Source organism: Protopterus annectens, chromosome 3.part1, assembly GCF_019279795.1.
Source record: "Protopterus annectens isolate FY-2018-M chromosome 3.part1, PAN1.0, whole genome shotgun sequence".
NCBI classification, from domain to species: Eukaryota; Metazoa; Chordata; order Ceratodontiformes; family Protopteridae; genus Protopterus; species Protopterus annectens.
The window spans coordinates 1,495,631,112-1,495,649,825 of record NC_056732.1 but is presented as its reverse complement, the minus strand read 5'-3'; the positions used below and the strand labels follow the sequence as shown (position 1 = coordinate 1,495,649,825).

At 39.3% G+C, this 18,714-nt stretch overlaps 1 protein-coding gene across 1 annotated transcript in view; it reads right to left on the bottom strand.

Moving 5' to 3' along the window:
- Positions 1-18,714, bottom strand: part of DLEC1 (DLEC1 cilia and flagella associated protein) — a 2,498,134-nt gene that overhangs the window by 772,376 nt on the left and 1,707,044 nt on the right. Inside the window, exon 28 of the mRNA XM_044067561.1 lies at positions 14,578-14,648. Coding sequence (XP_043923496.1) covers positions 14,578-14,648 — 71 coding nt within the window. The remainder of the gene's footprint in view (positions 1-14,577; positions 14,649-18,714) is intronic.

Genomic DNA, 18,714 nt, shown 5'->3' with positions numbered 1-18,714 from the left:
TTTTATTCAGATGAAAAGAAATCAACTCTATACTATAGGAATTGAAATGATAATAATATGAAAGGGAGGCAGGGGGAGTTGGATGTGTACTGGGAACCGAATCGACTGAGACAAACTGTCACAACTTCTTCCAGGGACTTGGCTGGTACATGCATTTGTGCAAATTGGTGGTGCAGCGGTAGCGTTGTCGCCTCACAGCAAGAGGTTCTCCTGTTCGATTCTCGGCTGGAGCGCCTTCTGTGTGGAGTCTGCATGTCCTCCCTGCGGTCGAGTGGTGTTCGAAAGACATGCGTGAATGGGCGTGCCTTTGTTGAAGGTTGGGCATGGGGCTGGCACCTCAGCACCATAAAAATCTACTGCCAATCATTAGCGGACCAGAGTTCCACTGTGACGATCCCTAACCGGGAAACGCCGAAAGAAGAACTGAACTGTACACTTCAAATAAGGTATAGACTTAAGTAGGAATAAAAAATGAAAGTAGTATCTTGCTAAAATTAAATGTAAATGCTTGTGGAATTAAGTCATCTGGGTAGAAATGAGGCAGGAATGCAGAAACTGGTAATGGAGACATCAGATAAGTGGTGATAAGTTACAGTTTTTTTATTTTTATTTATTTATTTACATTTGTTGACCGGGAGTGTCCGACTGGACGTAGGTCCATTTTCAGCGGAGGCCCGGGGAGAAAAGCTCCACAGTTAAAATAAACAGACAGTAGTTACATTGGATTACATAGTGATTAACAATTTAACATAACAATTACTTAGAACATATTTACAGATGAAGAACATAGTACATCAGTTGACAACTAGAATCTTTATCTGTGAAGTACATAACAGACATTACAATAAGAAGTTCCTGCTGCATAATAAGAACTAGGCTTATGAGCATCTTTGCTTGCTATAATCAAGGTTGTTAGTGGAGTGGAAAGAAAGGTAGTGGTTGAATGGGGTGGGTGATATTAGAGTGGGAGTTGCAAGGGCATAGCCAGCATGTTTTTAGGTGCGCTTTTAGTAAAGTTTTGAAGTGGGTGCATGATGGTATGGAGGTAATTGTGGATGGGAGGGAGTTCCATAATTTGGCTATGGTGCAAGAGAAAAGTTCTTCACCAGCAGAGTTATTGGCTTTAGTGATCTGCAAGTGATTTTTGTTGCTGGATCTTAGTGGTCTGGTGGTGCAATAGGGTTGGAGGAGATTCTGGAGGGATGGGACATTTAGTGGATGGTTTACTAGTTTGTGGGCGAGTGAGAGTTGATATCATTGAAGGAGGTGAGGGAGTTCAAGCCAGCCCAGTTCAGCAAGTGAGAGACCATGGTGAATACGGTAGGATGCCCCTGTGGCGAACTTGGTGATTTTGTTGTAGCAGGTCTCTAGCTTGTTTAGATCGCATTGCCTTAGGTTGGTATATATTGGAGAGGCATAAAGTAGGGTTGAGATAAGGTGGGAATTTGCTATTGAAATCTTTGTTGCTTTGGTGAGAAGTTGCTTATTTCTGTATAATGCTCCTAGTTTTCTGTGGACTTTTTTTATGGTCATGGATATGTGAATGTCAAATTTTAGTTTATTGTCTATTTCCACTCCTAGCAATTTGGTGTGTTCAGTTGGGTATATAGTGGTGTTGTCTTTTGCTGTGATGTTAAAGTGAGAGTTGTTTTGAGTATGTTTGGTGGGTTGGAAGATGAGTAGTTTAGTTCTGTTTAGGTTGAGTATTAATTGGGCATCAGATAACCAAGTTTCAACAGAGGAAAAGGCTTCCTGTGTGACTTTTTGCAGTTTGGGTAGGGACTGGGCTGAGCAGATGATGGTTGAGTCATCTGCGTATTGTATGAGTGTGCCATGTTTGGTGGCAGAGGTTAGATTATTGATGAAAACAGAGAAGAATAGGGGTCCAAGGATGGATCCTTGGGGAACCCCTATGGAGACAGGTAGTTGGGGAGATATGTCATTCTGCCATACAACGGATTTGTTGGCGGACAGACAGGTAACTCTGAAACCAGTTGGTGACTGATTGAGAGAAGGATAGGTTATTGAGGACAGAGATAAGTTGTTTGTGTGGGACCATGTCAAATGCTTTAGATAGGTCTAGGAAAGTAGCAGAGGAGAGATAGCCATTGTTTTTATGCTGAAGGATAGTGTTAGTAAAGGAGAATAAGGCAGTGGTGGTGCTATGGTTTGGTCGGAAACCATGCTAAGTACTGGAAAGGAGGTTGTTAGCAAGGAGGTAGTCTGAGACCTGAGAGTGTATGCATCTCTCTAGTATTTTGGAGAGTGGAGAGAGAATAGCTATGGGACGGTAACTGGTTAGTTCTGTGGAGGGTCAACCTTTGTGGAGGGGAATTACATGTGATACTTTCCACAGTGTGGGAACATAACTTTCTGACACAGATCGGTTAATCAAGATGGATACTGGGAAGGCCAGAGCATCAGCTGCGATTTGTAGGTATTCACTTGGGAGGTTGTCTGCTGCTAATTTGGTGGGCTTAAGTTTAGTTTAGAGTTTTTTTATGTTGGAGGTAGGTACAGGAGAAAAAGAGAAGGCAGTGGGGAGATTACTAGTTGAAGGTGTGGGTTGGAGGGGAGGGGGGTTGTATTGTTTAGCTAGTGATAGTATGATTTGTGTGAAGTGTGTGTTGAATGAGGTAGCAATATTTTCTGAGGAGTGAAGGATGTTAGGAGGAGGGGTACTGACTTTACCTGGGTGGAGGATGGAGTTTATGGAGGGCCAGAATTGTTTGGGGCTGTGGAATATGTCCTCTTTTATTAGCTTTTTGACTCTGTTGTGTAGTTCTAGGTATTTCTGTCTAGTTGAGGGAGTTTTGGTTTTGCGCCAGTGCTCCCAGGCTTTATCCCTGTTTTTCATTTCTGACTTAGTGGTTTTCTGTAGCCATGGGGAGGGTTGTGCTTTGGTTCTGGAAATTCTTATGGGGGCATGGTAATTAAGGATGCTCAGGAAGGCAGTATTAAAAAATTCAACTGCGTCATCAAGACTGAGGTACTTTAGAGGATGCCAGTTACATTCTTTGAGGGATGAGATGAATGTGAGTGGGTTAAAGTTTAGTTTTTTAAGTATTTGACGGTAGATGACAGGTTTAGCTTGGTATAGGTATTTTTTGAGTAGGAATGTTGGGGAGTGATCACTGAGGCTATCTGATAAGCAGCCTGTTATATATGACTGGGGGCTCTTACTGACTTGTATCCAATCCAGGGTAATGTGCTTGCTGGAGTTTTTATTTATCCTGGTTGGCGACTGGACTAGTTAGGTGAAGCCATGAAGGTTTACATGATGGGCTGGATGGTTGCCAGAACAGGACTGCCAGTTAATATTGAAATTACCTAAAATGATAGTTTCTTGGGGGAGATGGTGGGTAGACCAGCTGAGAAGGTTTTCTAGTGGAGGGATGTTTTGGCCAGGTGGGAAGTAGCATCCAATTATGTTGATAGTTTTGTTTTGGTTTATTTTGAGGTTGGTATATATTATTTCTTCATTGCCTATTTGTGGAGCTGCTGATTTTAAGATCTGGATGTTTAGATGCTGTTTAAATATTATAGCTACACCGACTCCTTTCTTGTTTAGCCGGTCTACTCTTAGTATGCTGTAACCTATAGGGAGTATTTACTCACTGGTAATGTGAGGTGTTAGCCAGGTTTCTGTCAGGATGACTATATCTGGGGAGTACAAGTCTATGGTGGCATGGAGTTCATGGACTTTGTTGGATATACTTCTAATATTTAATCTTAGTAGAAGGAAGTCACTTGGCTTTCTATTGGCTGTAATATGGGAGAAGTTGTGGTTTCTAGTCTGATTATGAGGACTGGGGTTGGAGATGGTAGGGCCAGGGTTGGGGTGGATGTCTCCACTTAGGGCTAGTTTTGACATGCATGAGGTTATTAGTTTTCTCAGTTTTTGAATGTGTTTGTTTATAAAGGGAACTTTATGATTGTGCTCTGTGGGTAATAGGTATGGTGGGAGGGTTACTATGTTAAGTTGTAGGGATGCTTTATGTTTGAGTAATATAGTTGGTAGAATATGTGGGGGGTGCATAGGGATGGTTCTTGAGTTGGTGGGAGGGGAGCTGAGTGAGGCTGAGACATGAGTGGTGGTGTGAGTAGTAGTACAGTGGTAGTGGTTGAGTGGGGGAATGATGGAGCTTTGGTAGGATGTAAGATATGCAAGGAGAGTGCATGCAGTGAGGATAGGTAAGGTATGCTTGTACATGTTAGTTGAAGAGGTGTGATAGTAGTGGGAAGATGGAGGCAGTAGTGTTGGGTTAGTGCTATGGTTGGCTATTGGAAAGATGGGAGGGGTTTGTGAGTGTAAAAAAGGTGGGACCACTGGGGGCAGGAGGGAATAGGGGCAGAGTGAGGAGCGAAGCAGGTAGAGACCCTGTTAGTTGCTCTTATGAGGGGGCTGGAAACAATCAGGTAACAGAGTTAACTGATAAATGAACATATGATAGTGACAAGGGTGGTTGTAGTTTTAAAAATGGTGCCTGCCACAGGTAATATTTATTAACTTTGGGATTGTCTTAAGGTAATAAACAGGGAATGGGGGGGACAAGGCTGTGAGCAGGCAGTTCTTTGTACTGCTGCTAATGAGCCAAAGCAAAGACAAGTTTGTGTTTAAGAAGCAATCACAATTTACCAAGGACTGCTCTGAAACTGTAAGTCATTTCTTAACCATTCTTAACCATAACATGAAGATTACTACATTTTAAAATAAAGAAAATTTGAGTAAACAGTGGGTACTCATGTTAAAAATCATGATAAAGTGGAACAATAAGTTATATCAAATATAAAAGAATACCAAATGAAAATTTAACACCTAACTAATACTGTTTAGAAAAAAAATTAGATCAGAGTAAAAAAATGGGTTAATTTGGCCCACAGTATTAGAGATAATCGAAGATACTGACCTATCTAGAGTAAAGCACAGATTTGAATGAAGTCATCAGTAGTAGGAAGATGCCAAGTCTGCCCGTGATTATCTATCAATTCAGTCTTTTACTGATCTGCAAAGGAAACTGATTACAGAACAGAGTTGATAAAATTAAGAGATGTGCTCTATGATAAGAGCACAGTGATAAAAAGAATGGATGTAATTAATACAGCAAGCATCACTGTGGTTAACAAGAGCCCCAAACCTGACCAGATAATCAAAAGACAGCAAAAGTAATTAAAAGAAGAAACAACATTACTGTTATCGTTTCATTCCTGCATTCTCTGATGTCCACATTATCCAATTCAGGGCTGCAGGGAAGATGGAGCTCATCCCAGCAAATAATTGGCATAAGGCAAAAAGAACCAATCCTGGACAGAATACACACTATAACTTATTTGAACAACTGCAGTTTTAGAAGGAGATCACTGCTAATGGACTGGAACAATACTGACATAAAAAAACAATATGAAGAGTAAAGGTGGAGAGACCAATCCAAGTAGTCACACGCTAAGTTTATTAAGTACAGAAGGAAAGATCCTTGAATAACGGATTGTGCTTAGGATCATCAAACTACTGGGGAAAGATTAAATTTGACTGCAAAGGGTAGATCTATTAAAACAGGACATATTTTTTAGAAAATTGGCTGGGCATGGTGTTTTAGGGATTGTGGTAAATGTAGCATTTGTAGACTGTAGAAAGACTTTTGACTATTATATTCATAAAGTGCTTCTGTCAAGACCTCAGAGATATTATATAAATTCCGCATTACTAAGAAAGTGAGGAAACTGGTTACTACTTTATTAGAAAAAGAATGGAGACTTAAGTTGGATGAAGAATTAGGATCAATTAAAAGGATGAAACAAGGAGCTCCTACAGAACTTTGCTTGAGCTACTGGCATTTAAGGTTTATATAAGGGGTATAGAAATTAATAAGGAAGTGTGGCTTACCAAATACACAGATATTAGCAAACTGGAAATTATTTTAATTAATAAAGATTGTAGATACTTACACACATTTCTGGATAATCTGTCCAGTTGGCCAAGAAAAAATAATCTGAACTTAAACATGGAAAATTTGTGATCAAAACTCTGGGTTTTGATAAATGTTGTGACTCATCACTAGAGTAAAACATTTAGGTTAGGGACAACTAATGAATACAGGGGAGAATTCTTCAGTAAATTTCAGCCCCCTCTTGCCTATTGTCTGTACCACTAATTGCAATTATCTCTATCAGCAGAGTGTCCTTTCTCCATCCCCATATTGGATTAGCTCTTAGAATACTTTGTTTTACTTTATGAATATAATATTTTATATGATTACTGCTATTTTCCATAAGGATCTGCACCCAAAATCCCAGTCTAGCCTACTTAAACACAATAAATGAGAGCAAAAATTAAGGTCTACAAACCACCTCACTCTCCTTAGATCTGTCAAAACCTTTGATACAGCCTCACTCCCACTACCACTCCAGAGGCTTGCAAAAATAGACCTAAACTCCAATACCCTAAAATGGTTTGATAGCCACCTCTCCAAAAAGTCAAATGCCAGGGAACACATAAATACTCATCGTTCAATCACATTAATATGGGTGTTCTATAGGGCTGTATTGTGGGACTAACTGTTTTTTTAACATCTTCATCAATGATATGCAAACAACACTAGATACTGCCACCTTGGTTCAATTTACAGACAACTCAACTCTCATCTGCTCAAACATCCTGATAAATCAACTGTAATAACCAACCCAGGTAACCTTCAACAGACCAGAGCAATTGCTAACTAGAGCAATTGCTAATTAAAACAAAACTACACTTGTTCAGATCAGACAACTTCAGAAATCAAACCGTCTGAATCACCTCAAACAACAATATACCCATAGAACAAGTAACACATGCCAAACTCTTAGGCATCATTATCGTCAACACATTCCACTTTGGTAAACATATACACTATGCCACATTGAAAACTAACAAAAAAACCCTGAAAAATCATGTCTACAGACCATTCAAACTCTTCTACTACTTAGACATCTATACCCATTCTGCGACTTAATAAGCATCCCCAAAACCCAAATACACAGGCTAGAACAAATATTTAACAAAATCGCTAGATATGTTGCCAGTGTCACTGATAAAAACTCATCACTGCACAGCCCTGCAATAAGTTAACTGGCTAGAATTAAAGTAAGTCATAACTTTAAACCAACTGAACACCATACACAATAGTATTTACAAACTCTGTAAATGTACTGCTATTGTCACTCTTATAAACAAATACATCCCACCTAGAAACCTGAGATGTCAAACCAAAAACCTTATAAAATAGAGATAAAAAATAGCCATGGAAACTCATTATGGTCAGTATATATTGCTACAATGTCGAACTGTGAACTAAATCAAACCAAAAAAATATTTCTTTATAAACTAGAAGTATATGCAACAAAAGAATGGATATGTACAGGCTTGTAACAGTTTTACATGTCATCACTGCTTTCTACTCAGTGCAAGAACTGCTTACAGACTCTTTCCCCCCATGTAATAATTATATAACCTCTCTGACCCTGTCTTCCCCACCCCTTATGTCACTACCACCCTCATTGTACCCCTATATAATAGCTAATTTTGACATAACCCTGCTATCTCTCCTGCTATAACTACTCTTACTGTATTATGCTCCAATTGTTTACATTGTCTAAATCATACACTTTCCTATGTAGTATCTTTTGCATGAGTTTTCATTCATAAATAGAACATTTTATGGTGTATATCTATACTTGCTTACCATGTGTTTTACCTCAGTCATGTAAATATTGAATCAAGAAGCTTTTCTCCCTAGTTCTCCACTGAAGTGGGCCTTGGTTCAATCAGATGATCCTAATAAGTAAGTAAATAAATAGGGGTGAGTTTGAGGGTGATACGTTGTCTGGCAAAGTAGGTGGATTCCAGGCAGTTATTGAGTAGGGAGAGGCTGACATAAAGAGAAAATAAACTCAGCAATAGAGGTTGAAGCATGGGTGTGCTGGGGTATAATATTTTTAAAAATTATAAATTGGGAGAAGAATATGAGTATTGTTTTCTGTGAAGAAAGGGATCAAATGTTACTGTAGAAAATAGGGAGTGTGTTGGGGAGAGGGAAAGACTGGAAATCTATGGAATATCAGCAAGCATGCAGTTAAACTGGAAATCGGAAGAGAAGAGAGATGATAGAGAATCACTCTGTACAGGCCTCAAGCTGAGGTGTGAGATACGTTAAGGAGTGACAGCACAAAGAAACAGAGAAGCAGAAAGACAATTAATGTATGAGATTTCAGCCTTCTGGAAATAGACTGAAGTATCCCTGCAGTGTGGGTGCAGAATTTAATAATTAAAATTATGGAAAAAGAATGTTTTATTCAGTGGGCAAATGAGACAACTAAGAAATGGTAGACACTGTATATAGTTCTGAGCTGGATGGAGAAGGAGGAAGAGGTGAGAACATGACCAGCATCCTGGAAGAAAGCTGTGGTAGCTGTAATACCCAAAGATCCAACTGTACTCATAAAATCCCAGTTTACTCTCTAGAATGCTTTCTGTACACCAAGACCTACCAGCAACAGCAGTATTTTCTTATATTCTGCTGTCCTCTGGATAATCAGTGTTCTAGTAATGTTGTCAAATGTTTGCCTTCCCTTTACAAAACCACGTTGATCCATATCTATCAACTTTGGCTATACCTTTGTCATTCTTTTAGCCATTATAGACATAATCACTTTACAATCATTATTTAAAACTGAAATTTTCCTACATGAAGCTGGGTCTGATAGGTATTTACCATCTTTAGGTATTACAGCCACCACAACTTTCTTCCAGCGTGTTAGTACTTCCCCTCCTTTTAAAATACTTTTAAATCAGACCTTACAGATCCTTATCACTTTCTTCCCTTTTAGCTTCTAAACTTCCATGGATATACCATCTATTCCTGGAGACTTTCCATCAGACTGATCATACGTCACCACTTTTATCTCATTTCCTCAATCTTAACAGTTAATTGTTGAGCTTCGTCTACCTCTAACTTTGGTATACCTAATTCTTCCATAAATATTTCCACTTGTGCTTTTTCTTGACTTCTACATTCTTCTTCTTTATACAAATTTTCATAAAATGTCTAAAATACCTATACAGAATCTGTGATTATTTTTCTTGTTATAGGATCCCTAAGTTTGGCAACAGCTCTTTCTACTTTCTATTGCCTAGATCATTGTGCTAAAAGTTTTTGTGCTCTGCAGTTATCATAAAAAACAATTACTTAACAGCAGTCTTTCTAAACACATGCATATTATCCAGATACTCCCTTATTTTCTCTGTAAAAGTCTACATTTGTGCCTCTTTTTGTTCTGTAAGATCCCCCTTATTCTGCAATATTTTAATCTTTGTCAGCCCCTCTAAATAATTCCTGTTATTTCCTAACTATATCTCTTTTTCTTTTATTTTTACCCCACTAGCTACAACTTCTGAAAAACTTTCTATATTCCCTAATAAATTTTGAATAATTTCCACTACAGATTCCTTAAATTCCTCTCTTATTAACAGGTAGTTGGGGAAGTGCCAATGTCTCATCTTTACTTCATCATCCTGCATGTTTTTCTTAGTTGCTGTTGGCGTATGATCTGAAATAATTATTGGATGTGTGTTAAATTCTCATGTTCCTGTGAAATATAATTTCTGTCTAGTCTACGTCATCTTAACCAATCTTGAACAGTCAACAACATCTTAACCAATCCTAGTCCTGCACATGCTCATCTCAGGGTTGAGACTTTGTGTATACTGTACTACGATACTCTCCAAATACTGTTTTTAAACAGAATACACTCAACCTCTCACTGAAATGACAACATTTTTATACATAACTGCTGCCCGTACAATCCACTAAGTTGCACATGGGCTTTCTCTTTAGTAACTTCCAGTGCTGTAAAATCTTAGAATGTATACATGTAACAACTGTTTGTGTATAAATGCAAATAGAAATGTAACTACTCTTGTGTTTAACTGGAACTTAGTATAATGCAATATAAGCAAATGGAGCTTTTCTCTCCCTGGCCTTTGGTGAACTTGAGTATTGCCCAGTTGGGACATTTGCATATATCCCATGGGCCTCTATTACAAACAGTTTACCTTATCACACAGTGTAAAATCTAGCTTGGTTAGACTTTTCTTGTAGTTTTTAACAGCTGGACTTTCCCAGTAAACAAAGACAAATAAAAAAAAATAAAATAAATAGTCTAGCCCAGTTGCTGTACCCTGGTGAATAATATGTAAATTCTCTTGGAGTTCCTACTACTGAATTCACATCTTTTACAGCAAATATTTTCATAAATGTCTTCAGAAATCTACCCTCTTTTGTTATATTTTCCATTTTAGGTCCCCCAGATGTAGCCTCACTGTTGCAAATCAAGTTTCACTCCCCACCTATAAATAATATTCCCTGCTGAAAGTCGATTATGTGTCCCAACATTTTCTTTACCTCCATAATAACAGTTTTAGGTGGCATATAAATACATGCCACCATAATCCTCCTCCTTTGTCAGTAGCCCCTTACTACCTAAAATCTACCATTATTATCTTTTATTTTTTTCACTCTTCTACCACTACTGAATCTCCACTAGCGATTAATAGAAGTACACCCCTTTTCCTTTGTCTCTGAGATTCTGATGAATATCCATCCTGAAATCCTTTCCATATCAAATTCACATGCTCACTTCTTTCCAAATGTGTTTCCCGTAGCATTACTATTTGTGTTCTGCATTTCTTAATATAATTCAATACTCTTACAATTTGTCTATACCTTTGAGGCCATTTACATTCCAAAATAATATGTTTAGTGAGCCATTATGATCAGAAGTCATTATTTCCACCTATTATATATGATACCTTTTTTATCTGTCTTTTTCCAGCTTTTGTGTTACAAGTACCCACTAGTGTTTGGCAGGTTGATCCTTTATACAGTTATAGTTACTTCTTATCATCTCCATTTGAACCTGTGTCCCATTTTCAAGACTTTTTGTTTTAATGAAAATCATCAAGCAACAAACACAGACCCAGTACACCCTGCTGCAATGGCAGGCATTAACTAACCTAAATGAGGTATTGGACTTTTGGCTGATGGTGGCAGCCATTTCTATAAAGTGCTTGTTCAGGGAACAAGCAATGAGTAATAAGTTTCATCATCAACCCTCTTTTTCCTATTTTCTGCATGGGGTCAAGGTGTTATTTTAACTGTCACAGTCATTCTCAATTCAATGCTGCACTCCTGCCTTCTTCAACACTCATGCCTGACTGTCGCAGATCTTCTCTCACACAGTCCATCCACCTCTTTACTGGACATCAGTGTTTTCTCTTACTTTCTTACTGTTTATCCCAAATCTTCTTCACCAGATTGTCTTCTGTTTTTCTGCACATGTGCCCAATTCAGTGTAATCTATTCTCTTTGATATTTTCTGCAATGGGAGTTACTTTGGCTTCTGCTCTTATGTCCTCATTTCTTCATCTGTCCCACATCTTATCACCCATGTCAAACACTTTGTTTCCATTATCTCTAGCTTCCTCATCTGCTCTACCTTTACTGCCCATGTTTCTGTACCATAGAGTAGGACTGATCACACCACTGTTTTTTACACCTTACTTTCAGCTTCCTTGGCATTCTTCTGTCATACACTACACCTGACACTCTATGCCATTTGGCTACAGCCCCTCTAATTCTAGCTTTGACCTCTTCATTCAGACTTTCCTTCTCCTCAACTATGCCTCCCAGATACTTGAAGCTATTAACCTGTTTCACGCTCTTCCCTTCTATCTCAATTCTTAGCTTCTTCTGATTTCCCCAATTTTCAGCCATTACCACTGTCTTGTCTGTGCTTAGTTTCACCCCAATGTGCCTTCAGTTTTGCATTCCATTCCCCTATGTTTTGCTGAAGTTCTTGCTCAGAGTCTGCATGTAATGCCACATCATCTGCATACAGCAACTTTGCCACATTATCTGCATACAGCAACTTTGTTGATCTGCCCCTCCAACCTGTTTGCTAATGTAGTCCATCACCAGTATGAACAGTGGTTGGCTCACAGCTGAACCATGATGTACACTCACTCTCAATGGGAACCCTTCTGTGTTACCGAACACTATTTATATTTGAGTCAATGGGTCCTTGTACATAGCCTTCACTAATTCTATCAATGTTTCTTGGACTTCAAACAACCACAGTACTGCCCAAATCAGCTTTCTTGGGACCATGCCATATACTTTCTCCAAGTCTAGGAATGTCCAGTTGGACTCTTTCTATCAATTAATTTAACGATAAAGAATGACCATTTGACAAAGATTCATAGATTCACAGATTGTTACTAGGCTAACTACCCAGGGGGAAGGTGGACTTTCTAGGCCTAGACAAGTTTTCCCAAAAGAATAATGATATCCTGTTTCTGAATAGGACATTGAGAGCCAAACATTTATAAGCTACCTCTGTCATAAGGGACATGGGTGCCAGGCCCGGTGTAAATTTTCTATTCCCCATCCACTTGTTTAGGTTGTGCTTAAACTGGGTAATAGATTAACTCAGTTTCTCATGGATGGGAAGCTTGTTCCATAAGATGGGCAGTCTCTGGGACATATAGCTGTCTCTCCAACATGTTCTGTTTAAGTCACAGACAAAATTCAGGTCCCTAGACCTTATTATTTCTGGTACGCTTTGAATTATGAATATGTAGGAGATTCACAGGTGTGGGGTTTAGTTAAGGTTTTTGCCTCCCATGCACAAGGCACAAGGTTTGATCCTGACCTATGTCCAATGCATGTTTGGAGTTTGCATGTTCTCCATGTGTCTCTGTGGTTCCTCCATCTTCTGAAAAACATGCTGAGTGTTAACATCTCAGTATCAATAATGAATGAAGCTGTAGGCAGCAGCAGCACAGACTCTACATGGTGTTCTGCAGGGTGAACAGTTGTATAGACCCTCTGCTTTGGGCATCTGTTGTGCTATGCAGTATCCTCAAGGTAGGAAAAAATGGATCACAGACTACGTGCCGTGGCAGGGCTAGCTACTCGATGGTGTAAAATATGGCTCATAATGATTCAGTAATAAAGTAATAAGTTTCTTAATGGAATAAAGTAGGTGTAGTTTTCTTTCTAATTTCCTTCTTACTGAAGCTCTGTTCATACCATTTATCCAAACAACACTGCAATCCTTGTTAAAAGCTTCAGTCTACCCAACCTTCCCAAGCCTATCTTCCCTTTTATTTCATTTTAAACCTACCACCTTCCTTTATCTACCTCTCCATCCTCTCATTGAGTGCATCTGCTCCCGTTATATTGAGATGAAGTCCATCATACTTGACAATGTCTTACCCTCCTCAGGCTGACCTTCCCATAATTATCCTCACTCTCTCTTTCTCTTTATCTCTCTCCTTCAGTCCCTAAGCCAACAGCCGTTCTAGTCTATCATGTCCATTCTTAACCTACTGGTTTTCAGATGATGCTATTATGCTTCCTACTTACATTCCCTCCAGTTCTTTGTTCCACCTTACTGTGTCTTTGTGCTAACTGTATTGATGACTATAATGTTCTTTCTGCACTAGAAAACAACTACCTCATGCATGCCAAGTCAAATAACTTGTTTAAAACCTCTGCGAAATGTATCTACCATCAGGCACTATTATTCCAGTTTTTGTATCACCTGAAATTAAATTACCCTTAGCATGTTGTCCATAAGTAATACCTAAAAATAAACTAACACAAAATTGGCTCAAGGATTGAAGCCAGTGACACCATAAGAATGGTTCTTCTAGCAGAGGGTTCTGAAGAATATTTATAAAAGAAGGCCTACATATTTTGCCTTTTTAGTGATTTCATCAGAAAAAGTGTCCCACATGGAACTTTATTTAACATTTAGAATTATGTTACTGTATAGGTACACAGATTCGGCAAAAATTTAAAAGAATTAATAAAGTCACAGATACTGATCATAACTGGACTTGGATGTTACGGCACAGCAGACATGTATGGTTATCTTACTGTACCTTCAAGAACTGTTTTTTTAATGTTCTTTACTTCTATGCCTTAAATGTATTAGTGTAGGTAGAAAAGACAGAATACAGCTATCAGCATTTACTGTACTCCTGTAAGACAAAACATGCTAGCAACTGTTGGCTTCCATGTCCAGATTTAAAACATGCTTCTGCTTTCTTCCATGGAAAAACATCTGAAAGTAGTATAACTTTACATGTCATAGATTCATATATTTATTTATTTTAACTTTTGTGCACCAGGGTAAAGCACTGGTCAGATGTGACCAATTGCAGGCTCCACCCAAGTTACAAACATAGTACAGCAAAGCAGAATTAAAATTATGAAGTGCATAGTAAAACAGCAACTAGAACAAAAATAACCGCAAGTACCATAGGCTAAGGAGATCTGATAAGGTAAAGTGATAATGTAACTGTTTCTTATGAAAGGAAAATTTAAGATAGCATAAAATAAAAGTACAGCAATTCTCTACGAGTAAACGTTGCAATATTTATATGTTCCTGCAATTCTGATTCATTCGCTTTATCATTAAATTAATTAAATTCATTTAATTATTAAATTATCTTTGATTGTTACAAAGTTATCTCACCATATGGACTCATGTTATTGATTCTCAGTGATCGAGAAACAGTGTCCCCACCAGAGATGTGAGTGCCAAACCTGCAGTAATCACAAGAACAAAACACATTTCAGTAAACCAGATTGCACCATATATTTTTATTTGTAACAGTTCAGCTCAAATTCATTTCTGTTTAATTTTAAGGCTTTGTTGTACAGGATTAAGTCAATGTACAGTTCTAATAATGACCAAATCCTAAAAAACACAGTATTCAAAGCTCAGTAGCATAAACTGATAGTCACATCATTTGCTAGAATACTGTTGTCACATATAAGTGCACAGTGGATTTTTTTTTTTACCTTTCTTTGACCTATGCTAAAAAAGTATGGTATTAATACATGTCTAATGTATAGAATCAGTCAGAAATGAAGAAGTCACCCTGGAAGGAATCCAGAGAACTGAGACAAGCAGTCTTTAGATTAGTATCAATAATATGAAGTCAGTAAGTTCAGTCTTAAATGTGGGAGGGATGGAGATGATATAGATGCTCAGCAGACAATATGCAAATATATATGCAGCTGGGGTCACTGACACTATTGCATGTTCACACAGTTTTATTTAGATATGGGAATGAATAAGAAAGGGGGGAGCACCTTTGTGTGTCTGATGCTCACTATGAGAGAAGATGATTTTCTTTTCAGAAATAGCTTCTGTCTAACATCTGCTGGACCAATTTTATTACTGGTTTGGTTTCTAACAACAATGGAGTCTGGTCTAACTGCAGTTACACTGTGTAGCTGCTTTATTTACTTGATGGCGTTACAAACAGGCAGAGAGTGCAAATTGCCCAATAGTCTATGTAAGCCCAATGTGAAAATATTTCTGACATACTGATATCAAATAGAAGCAAACACACTAACTACCCTGTGGCTGCCACCATTTTAAGATGGTGACTCCAGCAACTTCTCATACATTTAGGATGATGACTTTGGGAACTTCTCATACATCCTTAACAGGCTTATGACCAGGCAATGCAGGGAAGAAAAACGTTATTATTTTATTTTATTTATTCATTCGCATCAGCTTAGCAGATTGATCTGACTGGATTAATAGACAAATGTACTGTACTATGAAAGGCTTGACAACAAAGGTTTCCACTAACTTGCTAACTTCCTGCAGTAAGAATCATCAGTCACTGCTCCCTGCTTCATTTAATCCATGATCATTTAAAATGCTTTCTGCCATTTCAGTACTTATACTATGATTATTCCTAGAATCAATGATGTAGTACAAACAGACAACAGAAAACAACATAGAAAATAAAAGTGTGTGTGTGTCTGGGGCGTCCACTGGTATCCACAAGGTAGAAAAGAAATCAACCATCTACTGTTATGGGACCATATCACATAACTGTACTATATGTTTCATTCTTTTCTGATTTTTCATCAGTAATTGCTTCTGATTAGAATCCCACTTTGCAGACTGGAAAGGGAAAAGGAAGTTCCTGCTAACACCCCCTCAACCACTACAGCAGCAACACTCACAGCTTTATAAGGGGCATCTAGCATTCAATGCTTAGTAAAGGATAAGAATATCACGAGGCAACATAAATAATGAAGGCAGAAACGGTTCTGAAGAATGTTTCAAAGCAGCAGCATTCCTGGATAAATGATTTCTGACAACCTAAAATATTTTTTTAACAGAGTTGTAACAGAACACAACACAGCTTGCTAGACAGTCAACTACTGTAGCTACTGTTTGTTTGTTTACAGGGATAACTAAAAAGACGTTATGTACTTACCATAATGTTCCATCTGTGTTCATAGGTTCATACTAGGCTATCTGCCCTAGGGCATTTACAAGCCTAGCCAGAGTGTGTTTGGCTTTCGCCACCCATTTTAAATTAATTTTGCTATGTCCTTTTTCGAGGTTAGTATACTGTGCCTCTGTCTAACAGTGACACAGAAGTGATACCCAGAGTAAATCTACGATCTCCCATCCACTCATCAAGATTCTTCTTGAAGAGAGTCAATGAGGGACTCTGCCTAACCAGGACTGGGATTTTATTCCAGAGTGAAGGGAGCCTCTGGGTTATGAATCTGTCCCTCCAGCATGTCCTATTTATTTCAGTGCTGAGGTTCAAGTCTCTCGAGCGCAGAGCTCGATGGGATTTGGATTTTCTGAGGTGCAGCCTGTCCATTAATTCCGGGTTGGACATGGCTTTATATGTCAGGCGCAGATTGCCTCTGAGCAGGCGGTATGCCACTGAGTAGAGCTGGAGTTTCTTTAACTGGGCAGCATATGGCATCAGTTTGAGCCCTTTGATCCTCTTGGTGAGGTACTTTTGGGGTCGTTCCAGTTGCTGCAGGTGTCTGGTAAGGTACATCCCAAAAGGGGCATTGTACTCAATTATGGGCCTGATGAGGGATGAGTAAAGAGGCAGGATGACCTCCCCTGATCTAGATGTGAATCCCTTCATGATTAAGTGGGCAATATAAAATGTTTTTCTAACCACTTTGGCCACGTGGTTGTCGAATGAGAGATTGCTATCAACTTGGGTCCCCAGGTCCCCAATTACGTCTTCTGTACTTAATGGATTATCATCTATGTGGTAATTTGTGGGCACTTTGTTTTTGCCGAAGGGGATGACTATACACTTTTTGGCGTTTAGCTTGAGGCCATGGCTCTGGCACCAGTTGTCTGTTTCTATGAGGCCCTATTGTAGGATGCTTGTGTCGGCTGGAGAGTCGATTATAGCGCCCAGTTTGCAGTCATCTGCGAACTTGGTCAGCCACAGTCCTTCCGTGTTGGCCTGTACCTCCGAGAAATATATACCGAACAAGAGAGGTCCCAGGACTGAGCCTTGTGGGATGCCACTTGTAACTGGTTTGGAGTCTGACATGGCTCCAGCAATTCTAACAATGTGGGTTCTGTCCTTGAGCCAGTTTGCAACCCATCTAGTGACATATGGGTTTATATTTAAGCTGGTGAGCTTATCTATAATGCCCGAGTGGGGTATTGTATCGAAGGCTTTTGCGAGGTCCAGGTAGGCTGTGTGGACCACCTTCCCCTCATCAATGGCCTTGGTGACTGTTTCAAAGAAATCAACCAGGTTTAAGAGGCAGGATCTGCCCTTAACAAAGCCGAACTGGGTAGGATCCAGTGTCTGTAGGTCCCCAATATCTTTATTTATGAGGTCCATGATGATCCTTTCCATAGCTTTGCAGACCAAGCTTGTCAGGCTTAAGGGGGTGATAGTTTCCAGGATCCGTTGAGGCACCACCTTTGTGGAGAGGGACCACTGTTGCTGTACACCACTCTTTGGGTACATATCCTGTAGTACGGCTGAGATTGAACAGTAGTTTATGTTTGGGTTTAGCTCTTCTTGGAATTCATGTAGGATGCAGCCCGGGACACCATCTGGTCCCATTGATGCTGTGTTTTTTGCTTTGGAGAGGGCGGCTCTTACCTGAGCATCTGAGATGTCAGGGGGGCAGCACTCTGCTGGGATAGATATTTGCCCTTTTGGTGGGGAGGGGGGGGGAGAAGTCTGCGCTGAACCTGTCAGCTAGGATGTTGGCAATGTCTGTGGGTTCGGTGTATTTTTTGTCATTTTGGACTAATTCTGAGCATATCTGGGAATTCCCACCCAGGTTCCTAACATAACTAAAGAAAGCCTTGTGATTATCCTTAGTGTCCTGTGCAATTTTTCTCTTGAAGCTGGCCTTAGACGATTTTATGAGTGCCCGTAGTTTTTTGCTAATACTGATCAGAGATGCCTTCCCTTTTTGGGATTTTGCTCTATCATGTAGTAGCTTCCTCCTTATATTGTATAGTTTGTTTATGGCTGGGGTCCACCAGACAGGATGTCCGTCTTTGGAGGATTGGGTCTTGGTTTTATTTGGGACTGCATGATCCATGCATTTCTGAAGATGTTCATAGAATGCATTTATAAAGGATTCTGCGGTGTGGGCCGTATTTTCCACAGGCCCGGGGGCTTTGAAGGATTCCACCTCGGTTTTGAGGAGGGTGAAATTTGCTTTAGAGAAGTTTTTCATTGTGGTTTTCTGGGCAGGGGGTGGGGTTGGGATGTGAATATCCAGTGAGATTAGTTTATGGTCTGATCTTACCAGTGAGGGATACACTTCTGGTCTGGAGCATAGAGTC